Here is an 11,693-nt window from a genome sequence, read left to right as displayed (position 1 = left end):
ACGAAAAATGGAAGTATTCCCCATAGTACACTGCCGAATCACCAGCGAAATAAATCTGAAGGAATTTATGATCTGTGCTTGGTGGTGGTAATCAAGCGCCCGCCCAATGAATTTATCCCTGAATCTGAATTTTGGGAAGTAATTTCGGGAAAAATAAGAGTTGTCCATTTTGACAATAGAAAGACACCATTACCTTATAATGCAGACAGTAGCCCCGCTGTTAAATTTTTGTGCGTGCAACAGAAATTAGTTTGATTCGCTTGTATTTCCAATGGCTCCGAATACAATGGCTCTGGTGGACGACTCAAAACGGGCAACTTTACTTTGCCAGCTGTGCAGCAAAAATCGGTACTCCCAATCGAAACTTCACTGCATTGCATTTCTGAAGGACTTTGGGAAATTGTATGCGAATGCAGTACGATTAAAGTCTTTATTTACGGCTGGTCTTCTTCTAGTAACATGTTTTCGGGCTTGAGATGGTCTTTGTGCAGCCCGAATCTGTGCTATATGGGCACGTCCCGATTCATTACACTTGCATTCAATTTTTGTGCACATTCTGACTACGACTAATGTTTGGTCGTCTAACAAACAGGTTTTCCAAAAAATGATATTACATTCCATTAATTTCTACACAACTGAAAGCAAATTTGAGCCAAATCGGCCCAGCCGTTCTCAAGTAGTATGTATATGTATATATGTATGTATATAGGTACAACATAACATTACATATAATTTAATGTAAATTTATTCTTTTCCTTTATTTCAGCAGTTTTCAAGTGCAGCCAACAAAAATATGAGCGCAAGAAATAAAATGTAGCAGAATGAAATGCAAATAGATCTGCAGCAGCAGCAATAAATAAAATCGTGCATCCGTACTTGATATATATTTTAAAAGAATCAAAAGAACAACGCTAACGAAAAGAGCAACAATTGTAAAACTCAAGTGAAGCGACAACAAACAAGAGTAGCAATCTAATTCTATTGCTAAATTGAATTTTAAATGCACTCCAATAAGCTGACCTAGAAACAAAGCTAGAGACAGAGACAGAGATAAAGAGAGCAAGAGGAAAAGAGAGAGAGAGAGAAAGACAGTGTGCTGTGCTGTGGATAAAGACATAAGAACATAACGACAATATTTGACGAGGCCAGAAACGTAAACGAAAATTGAAAATTGAAAATAATATGCAACATGCACTTACAATGTCTGAAGTAAAACATATGTAAATGAAGAGCTGTTGAGTCAGTGTATATGTGAGTGGGCCCGTATTTAAAAAGCCGTTAGAGTCAAGCAAAGAGCTAAACCAATTTTACTTTGATTGGCAGTCAAAGTTGCAAGTTCAACGAACCCACACAGTTATGGGCAACAAGCTGCCGCTGCTGTTACTGTCACAGACAAAGACAAAGTCTAGTCACAATCGATAGACACGCCCATGCCCACACGCCAATTCCCAGCTGCGACGCCAAAGCAAAGCAAAAACAACAAAAACAAAAAAAAAATCGAAATTGTTTGACAAATGGCAAGTGAAGCCGAAAAATTTGTGGCAAGCTCGTCAAATAACAACTGAGGCACGCCAAGGTGCGCGCAGATAAGGAAGCAACACAATCAACAACAACATCATCAACAACAACAGCCCCGATTGGTGCAGAAAATTTGTTTTTGTGGGATTGCTTCATCATCTTAGCCTTATTGCCACCGCGTATTCAACGCTCTGCATCGAGCCGTGGCCAAGCAGAAACTTATTGCTGCCGATACCGCTTAGAAGTGTGTGCATTGCATGCCACAGGTTGAGCCAGTATCGCTGCCAAATTGATTGCAAACTGAACTGATTTAGAGACACTAATAAAAACTAAATAGACATCAATCGAGCTGCTTAAATGGCTTGATTTGCACGTACAGCAACATCAAATAGTTAAACCTACACACAATAATACTTACAGAACACACACACAGCTGCAAATGCGTTTTGTTGATACCAACATGGGATTGAATTGCACTTCAAGCACTTATGGTGCTACCCTCAAACTCAAATGTTGGTTAGCCTATGGACTTGCACTGCTGATTATGCTGCCAGGTAAGTGACAACAACAACTATTACTTAATTATACATATCAGACCAGCGCACGCAACAAATAATTTATTGGTTAATTGTCTGAAAATAAGATATTCAATGCTACTTTTACGCAGTGCTCACAGTTTTAAAGTATTTTATGTTTTTTATAAAATTATTTTTTAAAATACTTCTACCGGGCATTCAAACCTAGCTTGTTGCTTAAAAATCTAATTGAAATATACCAACATTTTTATAAAAAAATGCAAAAGGATATTATGAAGTTGTGCATATGTATGTAACAGGGAGAAGGAGGTGTGAGTGACATATATATTCTTGATCAGCAAGACAAGCTGAGTCGATATGGGCTTGTCCATCCGCCCGACATAAGCCTTGTCATGTTTTCGACCGATATCGTTAATTTTAGAACGATCTGATATATAGCTTAGAAATTATTCGCATTTAAGTTTTCAATATCTACCACACAAGCGAAGCTGCCGAAATCGCCGCTGCTTACTCTAAGTGTTTGTGAGTGCGTACATGTGTTTGCTGCGATGGCCTAGTCAAAGTGTATATAAAAGTTGTTTGCGCCCAACTTTCATATGTCTACTTGATTTATATTGTATTGTATTGTTTGAATTTTATTTCCAAAAATATATTTGAAACAATTAGTAAATGTTGCATCGATAACAATTTTCATCATATAAATTAAGGCAATTAAACTATAACAAATTGATACCTTGCACTTTGACTCTGCCTTTCAACTGATTTACAGCCTAGACTCAATTATCACGTGTGTGTCGCAGAACGAGCCTAGAAATTGCATTTATTTTTGTGTAGTCTTAAGCCGCTTAAGCAGCAAGCAATTTTACAAAAAAAAAAAGGAAAAAAGCTAGGTTTTAAAGTCGAAGGCATTTTGGAACGTGTATTGAGTAATTGTCAAGGGGGAAAGGGAGAATATTTGCTGTGCTTAAATAGGATCGTTGTCAGCGCAAACTGTAGACAGATTTGTAATCTGCTCATGTTTTGTTGGAGCTTTGCTAACAGGAAATTGGCTTTAGGTTATTCCAGACTGACAGACGTAGCTTCGTTTGGCTTCAATTTTTTTTCCATTTCGCAAGTGTGTAAACAGGGAAGGCGAGTGGTTAGGAATGCCATCGCAAGTCTTAACAAATGTTTATTACGCATACGCAGCGTGGCAAACAAATTAAACATGACTCGTTGTTGCGATAATGCTGTGGGCGTTTCTTGTTTTTGCTGTTACTGCTCCAATTACAATTTCGTTGTTGTCGCTATGACGTTGAAGCGATGCAGGAAGCTGATGTTGATGTGAATGCGACTGCGACTGCGACAGACTGGCTGACTGCCTGCCTGCCTGACTCCGTTGACTGGTAATTTGTTTATTTGATTGCATTTTGTGCGCTCTGAGCTGCCAGGGCGCGCAGGAATAAGCACCGTAAAAGCATGTTTATTGTCTAAAGCGAGAGGGAGAGAATAAGAGCGAGAGAGGGGAGAGGGGACGTGTGTTTTTTGGAAGCTTGCGCGCACAAATCAAAGTCAACTGTGGTAAGTGGTACGACAAATAAAGTGCCACCCAGCTCTTGCGTGCCACTGCAGCATGCAACTTGTGTCTGCCATTGACAGCACATTTTTGGCTGTCTTACCTTTAGCTGAAATAAACGACAATTAGATTGATGAACAGTTGCAAAGCATTCAATATGCATTCAACTGCGTACAGCGTGCCGTATGTACAGTATATGTGTGCTCGCCTGAATTGATGATTGCCCCAAAGTAAAAACCTGTTAGCTCGAAGGACAGCAAGCACAGGTTTTTCCTTCTGCTGCTCCTCAGACTTGGGCTACAGTATGCACTTGTTAACAAATCAATTTGACAATGGCATTGTGCCAGCCGAGCCAAGAATATCTTGTGAAAAATTTGACTTAAATAGGGTTGCACTAGGGCTTTCAAAATGATAGGGTTGGTGTGCTTGGGCTTGGATAACAAGCAATCAAAAGTATGAACTCATATTCTAAAGCTTTACGACAAATTTAAAACTTTTCATAAACAGTAAATTAACTAATTCATAAAAAATGGATGGAAGATAGTTTCGGCAAGTGCACGTCGATGGAACATTGATAACCAGACGCGTGCCCGTTAGTGTGATGCTTGTTGGTACAACTTCTGGGTCGGTAATGAATAAGATTGAATCAGTACTTCCATAATATGAAATCTACATATATGAACATGAACACATATTATAATCAGGATCAAATATTCAAATTACTTCAAAGCTATGTATATTTACACATTGTTGAGCCACTGAGCTTTTTCAGTAGCTATGTAGTTGTTACAAATGAAACGATCGTCACTATTTTAGTTTATGTATGCCTTCTTGGCCGAATTTATAGTAATTATTCATAAACTAGCAGCCCCGACTTGGGCTGTGTTAAACTATTAACTATTGTCTCGAATTCGACAACGTACATATGTATGTGTAATAAGACTCGAGTAGTCTTTGCTATGCGACGAACTTGATACGACTATACGACTATTAAAAAAAGCCCTTAGCAACAGGCTAAGACCAATCATTAAATCTAATACAATTGAGAGTGCGAAAATGAAGAGGCAAAGATCAAACGAAAGTGAGAGTGCAGCTGTGCAGAAGACAAGTGCTAGACAAAATAAGTTAGTGAGCACGCACAAAGAGAGCGCGAGCTTTTATTAGTGCAGTCCCGAATGCACGCACAAAGAAGAGCTTGTTAGAATGCAAGCGCAAAGAAGAGAGCGCGCGAGCGTTACATTTATTGGTCTTGCATGACCAAACACACATAATATATTATATACAAAATATATGTACATATATAAACAAGTGGACAAATTAAGTTGGGCGCAACCAGCTTTTACATAACATTTGACTGGAATCGGGCTGCGCTTTCAAACACACAGCATGCACTCACAAACGCATACAAACACAAACATGCGTATTTGCTGTAGCGAGCGGTCAGCCTACAGCGATCGGCCAAACGACTGCGTCGCTTGTATGGCGCGTCAGCTAAGTGCACCCCGCTATTTATATTGAAAATTGAAAAAGTAAATAATTCCTAAGTTACTTGCCCGATCGTTCTGACATTTTTAGCATCTGTCAAAAACATGACAAAACGTATTTGTGATTTATTTCATTTTTTTTTTATTTATTAATTGCTCCTAATATTGTGGGTGTAATCCCATTTTATTCGATTTGCGGGGGAGGGGGGAGGAATAAAAAAATAAAATAAAAGCGTTTGGGCTTAGGTATAGGAGAACTTACATACAAATTTGGTTACTCTAGCTCTTGTAGTTGTTGGGAAACAGTCGCTCATACATACAGACGAACGGACAGACGACATGACTATGTCGACTCACTTCGTCTTGCTGATCAAGAATATATATACTTTTTGGGGTCTGCCCACGCCTCCTTCTGGTTCACTGTTGACATATATTTTGCACAACTTCCTCCCTGATACCCTTTTCCAATATTTTTTTAGCAAAAATTGTCAATAAAGCAAAATGTTTAATCCATGCACTTGGGATTGAATTTAAGAATATTCGGGTTTGGAAAGTCAACTAATTCATAAAGAAAATCCGGGGTTAACCATATTCTGCCATCGTTTCGAATTGAATTACGGTCACTGAGAGTTTATTGCCCATACAGACTGATCGATTTAGTTTGACTTCGCTATCTGCCCGCCTTCAGCTCTCTGTTACATACATTTGCACAACTTGATGATATCCGTTTCCATTTTATAAAAAATGTCAAACTGTGTAATTCACTCGATAGTTAGCCACACAGCTGTACAAGTGAAAGCTAAACTCGTTAATACCATCTCCACCATAGAAACTACTAGAGTTGCGGTTTGGTGCATTTTCCGAACAACCAAGAGGATGAATAGATGTTATTGCACTATAGTTAATAGCATATTAATTGGAATTGATGAAATGTTGAGCACCTGCAGCAACAAGTCAAACTCTGAGTTTTATCAATAAAATGCCAAGCGATTGAATTATTAGTAATGCTCTTAGGGTATAACTTGCAGGCTAAATGCATCTCGTGCAGCATTTTGTAGCATTTGCATAACATTGAGCTTGAGCTTAACGTTAAGCAGCAGCAGCAAGCTAAAAAAATAAAACAGTTTTTTGTGTCACGTTCCAATTCGTTTTATGTGGCTGCGTTGACGTCACACCACAGAAAGAAAAATAGGGAAAAGACAAAAAAAGAATGTTACCTACTGGACATTCTTATGAATAAAACTTTTCAAGTATTTCTGCATATTTTGTGTTTCTTTCCCATTTTGGCTTGACTGCGAGAGAGAGAGAGGGGAAGAAAGAGAGAGGGTAGCGACAGATAGTATGTTATTCTATGAATACCTCTCCATATATATGTACATATATATGTACATACATATGTACTTACACACATATGTACTTACACACATATGTATGTACGTATGTGCACATATACATTTTTTTGTTAAGTTTTTTTTTTAGTTATTGTTGTTGCCTTTGGCAGCTCTGTTTTTATCTTTACTCTTGCACAGCAGCATTTTTTGCAGGCTTATCCATTTAGTGGCATGCCTCTAAAGTTAGACACACACACACACACACACTCTGATAGATAAATAGACAGACAGGCGTATTCACATTCGCATTTAGGTGCCAGGTGCCAGGTGCCAAATGCTGACCGGCTTCAATATGCATGCTAATATTGTCCACCCCAAGCCCAATGCTACACTGGCTACACTTTTTTTTACTCTTCAGTCCACCTAGCCCAATTGCCCAATACCCATGCCAGTCACAATGCTCTATATCTGTATATCTGATTTTCGCTGTCGCTGTCGCTGGGCTCTGTTTGCCTCAATTTGATTTTGAGCATAAATATTCATGAAGCGCCTCTCTATGCGAATGCGATATGTACTTTGTGTGTGTGAATGTTTGACTGCAAAACTCGAATACGATTATTTGCTGCCAGTTTGGTGTACTATTTGCTTATTCCGCTTATAAAACAAAGCAAGGAGCAGCACACACACACACACACAAACACAGTCATGTGCAGTTTGCAATTAAATTGACAACTGTTTGTCATACCGTCGTATATATACGTCGTATATACTATAGCTGCATACATTTGTTGCCATAAGTCCCTCTGCAAGCGCACTAAACCAATTTGGCAAAACTTAATGAACCAAAAAGGCAAAAGGCGCCCTATTTTAATATGCAAAAATAATCATGCAACTCTGCCTGATTTATGACCGAATGCATTAATGTTGTGGAGCAGTGTATATTGCAGAAAATTTGTTGTTGTTGATGGAGATGTTTATTTATACACAGAGCAAAAAGAGTCTGTAAAAATGGCAGCTTTTTTTGAAAAAAGAATTGCTCGAAGCCAGACCTATAGATAGTCAAGACATCTATCGATGTTATCATTGCATTGGTTGGTTTAACACGTGATCGATCTATTTTTGTGCGTTTTAGTAGCATTTGAGCTTAAATAATTACAGACCATAAATAATATTGTTTTTAAGTATTATTATTTTTAGTATCAAATTATTCTGTATTTATACATACATTGAAAAAAAAAATATTATATAAATATAAGAGAGTCAGTAGTGGCTTGTTTTCAATGCTTCAGATGCAACATAAATAGCATTAAGCTGGGAAATATTAAATATACGCTGCGTATACGTAGCTCTAATGTTGCTGTTGCCTGAAAATGCAAATGAGGCGCCTAATGTTGCTGTTGCTGTTGCTATTGCTGTGGCTGATCTGACAACAGCATTGCCATACAAATCAGCATATCAACAGTTAGGCCACGCCCACGACGGCAGCTTAGTGCACGCCCAATTAATGTCGAGCTTTCTGACTCTGACAGCGTAACGAAATTTCAGCTCGGCAAAACCGTTGCGGTAATGCAACTTCATGGCGTGTTGCAATTAAGTATGACAAATTACTTGACAGGCGCCGCTGCCACACACACACACACACACACACGTGCGCATACACGCACATGCAACATGCAACTTGCAACTTGCGGCAGCTTTTTGGACGTCAGTTAACATTTGACGTACTTAGTTACCAGCACTGCTGATGCCTTGCTGCTGCTGCTTGCTAATGCTTTAATATGGCACTTTAACAGTATTTAATTACAAGAGCTGCCGCAACAAATTACCAGTCAACGTATACTATACCATGCGAGGCTGCTGCTTTTCGAAGTTTTTAATTAGCAAACAAGACGATTGCCAAGCATATGTTGCTGCATTATCGCTCAGTAGACAACAAACATTTGCCGCAGAGATTTCGAGTTCATTGCTCAGCAGCAGCGAGAGCAATGAACCCCTACAGCAGCAGCAGCAGCAGCAACAGCAGACAAACACCTACACATAGACAGGCACATTCATTTATAAAGATATATACAGTTATATAGCTGGCCATGCAGCTAGCCGAGTGTCGCCGTCAAATATCCGCATCAGTGTTTATAGTTCGAGTCGAGCGTCGAGTCGAGCTGAGTTGGCCGAAAGCAGTGCAAGCCAAAGCCAAAGCCCAGGCCTGAGGGCTGTACTTGGCGTGTACAATGGGCCTGCTAAGCCACGCCCAGGTTTGTCTGTTGCGGCATTCTAAATTTCAATTTGGCAAACGTGCGCCGCATTTTGCTTGCACGGAAAACAAAAAAAGGCAATGCAAGAAGTATATGCATACATATTTGCCGCTGCTCTTCTTGTTTTTGCTGTTGTTTTTGCTTTAGTTTTCTAGTTTTTGGCAACCCTGCGTTATTCAATGCAATTGCCGTGCCGTACGGACAACGCACGTGCTATGTGCCTGTGGCAATTGTTTTCTGTGTGTGTGAGTGTGTGTGAGAGAGAGAGAGAGAGAGAGAGAGAGAGAGAGGGAACTTAGCCCAGCTGCATAGCATTATGCCAGCGCTAAGGATAATGCCATGGTTTTTGTTGCTGTTGTTGTTGTTGTCATCATCATCAGCGCCGGGATCATCATCAAATTTTGCAGGCATAGCGAATGTTTGCACAGACAAAATAGAAGAAAAAAAATGTCGAAAATGCTAGCAGCAAATATAAAAATAATGCCAGGTTACATTTTTTTCAGGACTGAGGGCTAGGGTGGTGCATTTCGCCTAATCCCAAACAAAAGATATAGTCTATGGCATGTAAGCAACTCTCTGTCTGTGCTGAGTTGTTGAATTCAAACAACTTTTAAAATGCAATATGTTGCAGTCAGGAGTCCAGCAGAAAGCAGGACTTAAATAGTATACTTATGGGAGCAGGAATTTGATACAGATTGCTGTACGGATTTCTATAGTTTTTATGCGCATTTAGCATAAACTTTTCACAGCCATTTATATGCTGTGCGCCGGGGCAATAAATTAAGAGTTTGGCATTGCCGCTCTGCGACAAAAAGCATCCTTTACTATTCTGTCTCACGCATGTGACAATGTATACATATATATATTTATATATATATATGTGTGTGTGTGTGTGTGTGTGTGTGTTGGCATTGTATGTTGTGCAAGCGCATAAGCGATCGACGAGCAATGACAAACGCTTATTGGTCCTTACCACCCCCTTGGGTGGGGTGGTAGTGGGGTCACTGTGTGTGTCACAGTTACAGTTGCAATCACAGTTACAGTTACACAGCGCAGCACAGTGACTGTTAACTGTATGACACTGACACTCGCATTCACATCAAATGCTAAGCCTGAGTGCAGTTCTCTGCTTAGCATGCAGACAGTACGCAACTTGCATGTGGTGCGCACAACCCTTTCGGGCTGGTAATCGTGCAACCTTTAACTGCCTGGCTGACTGCCTGCCTGCCTGCCTGCCTGCCTGAAGCGTCTCGTTTGTGAGGCACAGTGGGTGGGATTAATCATTATAAGGCATTCCATTATATTTGAATTAACTGTAAATTGGAAATATATTATTTATAATAACAGATTGGCAAACTTTTTGAAATTTCAAATTCTTTATATTCAAAATGATTGTTATAATTTACATTAGAATTGAGTGATTTGGCTTTGAGCGACAAACTCTGCTCTTGTCTTGTTGCAGAGCTTTGTTTTAATAATTACTATTTTATTCAATTTAACTATCAATTTCAATTTATATTTAATTCAACTTTGGAAATCTCTTGAGTTTTCACAATTCCGGAATTTCAATCCTTAATAAAGGGAAGTAAAAACATATTAGCAAAATAATTGAAAATTTTCGAAATAGTTTCTCGCATGCTAATAGCTTGAATACCACTGTGCGGCAGCGCTGCGTATTGTGGTCTGGGGTTACGTGGCTGCGGTTTAGTTTCGCGTGTATTTGATTGCTACTTTTGCCGCGGCAAAGATTGTGCTAATAAATCAAACAGTGTTCCGTTATTATGGCCACTTGTGCCGCAAAAGAGCGCAAACCGTTGCTTGCCAAGTGCCACGACCCGTACATAAATGCTTCTATTTGTGTGTGTGTGTGTGTGTGTTTTTGTGTGTGTGTGTGTGACTGCGCGCGCCGTAAAGTGACAACTGCAAGTGGGCCTGGGACTGGGGAGGTGGAGCGGGGGACGCTCAATATGAAAATGAGCAAATGCTGAGTGGAAAGTGTTGAGAGCTGTCAAGTAACTGCTTGCAACTAAGTAGCTGGCGATTGTAATCAAATTGTGTTGCACGCTGCCACAGTTGGAGTCAAAAGCAAAGCTGCTACTGACACTGATTTGATTTGTAGTTTCATGCTTGTGCTTGCATGATATGTCTTCGTTACAGCTGGCAAATGCTATAAATGGTAATCGATATTTATTAGTTGCTCTGCGCTGCCTCAAAATTGTAGAATAAATTATGAGCCGTAGAAATCTTGTTATAAAGTGTGTGTACATTGATTTTACGCTCGTGTGGCAGGCACCAGCAGTTTGGGAGTTCCAGAAATTTGTCAAAGTCAAAGTTACTTGCATGTCTATCTATTTTGAGCGGCGTTAAATTGAAAAGCAGAGCCAAGCGCTAGAAAGGGGCGCGCTGAAGAATGTGCCATGCTTTAAAAACTAATTCTAAAAACATTTCAGTCAAGTTTGCTTGCTGCCTTTTCCCTTTTTCTCTTTTTTTTTTTTTTTTTTGGGTGTGCTTGCTGCTGAAAGCATAAAGAATGTGACGCATCATGAGCATGACAGGCAAGTGAGGCAGAGATAGTAAGCGGTAGAAGCACAGACAGAAACGAGAGAGAGCGAGAGCGAGAGAGAGAGAGACTACTTATCAGAGTAGCTGTAGCACGAGTTGAAAAACTGCTGGCGGTCGATTAAAATGTCCTGAGCGCTTACGCGCGCGTGTGTGTGTGTGTGTGTGTGTGTGTGTGTGTGTGAGACATGTGTGTGAAAAACAATTCACACAAGGTGCGCTTAAAGGCATGCCTTGCCTAAATTATGGTCCAAAATGCCGGCCAGGGGTGGCTCACCCCGAAAAAGGAACGTTTAGTAAAATTTAAGAAATGCAAACTTTGATTTATGCACAGTTAAAACGAACAATAAATCTCTACTCGCAGAAACCTTGGATCCTTACATATCAATTCCAAGTATTCGAAGATAATAAGTTAAATTGCACAAAACTGTTTGACAAAATTCGAAGAAATAAACTAA

General features: G+C 39.7%; 1 protein-coding gene across 1 annotated transcript in view; it reads left to right on the top strand.

Moving 5' to 3' along the window:
* The first annotated feature begins 865 nt into the window (after nucleotides 1–865).
* LOC117134931 (neuronal acetylcholine receptor subunit alpha-7) overlaps nucleotides 866–11,693 on the top strand; it is a 117,684-nt gene continuing 106,856 nt past the window's right edge. Inside the window, exon 1 of the mRNA XM_033294461.1 lies at nucleotides 866–2,072. Coding sequence (XP_033150352.1) covers nucleotides 1,958–2,072 — 115 coding nt within the window. The 5' untranslated portion in view covers nucleotides 866–1,957. The remainder of the gene's footprint in view (nucleotides 2,073–11,693) is intronic.

The sequence above is a fragment of the Drosophila busckii genome, chromosome X, assembly GCF_011750605.1.
Source record: "Drosophila busckii strain San Diego stock center, stock number 13000-0081.31 chromosome X, ASM1175060v1, whole genome shotgun sequence".
Classification (NCBI taxonomy): domain Eukaryota; kingdom Metazoa; phylum Arthropoda; class Insecta; order Diptera; family Drosophilidae; genus Drosophila; species Drosophila busckii.
This window is presented reverse-complemented; position numbering and strand designations above follow the sequence as displayed.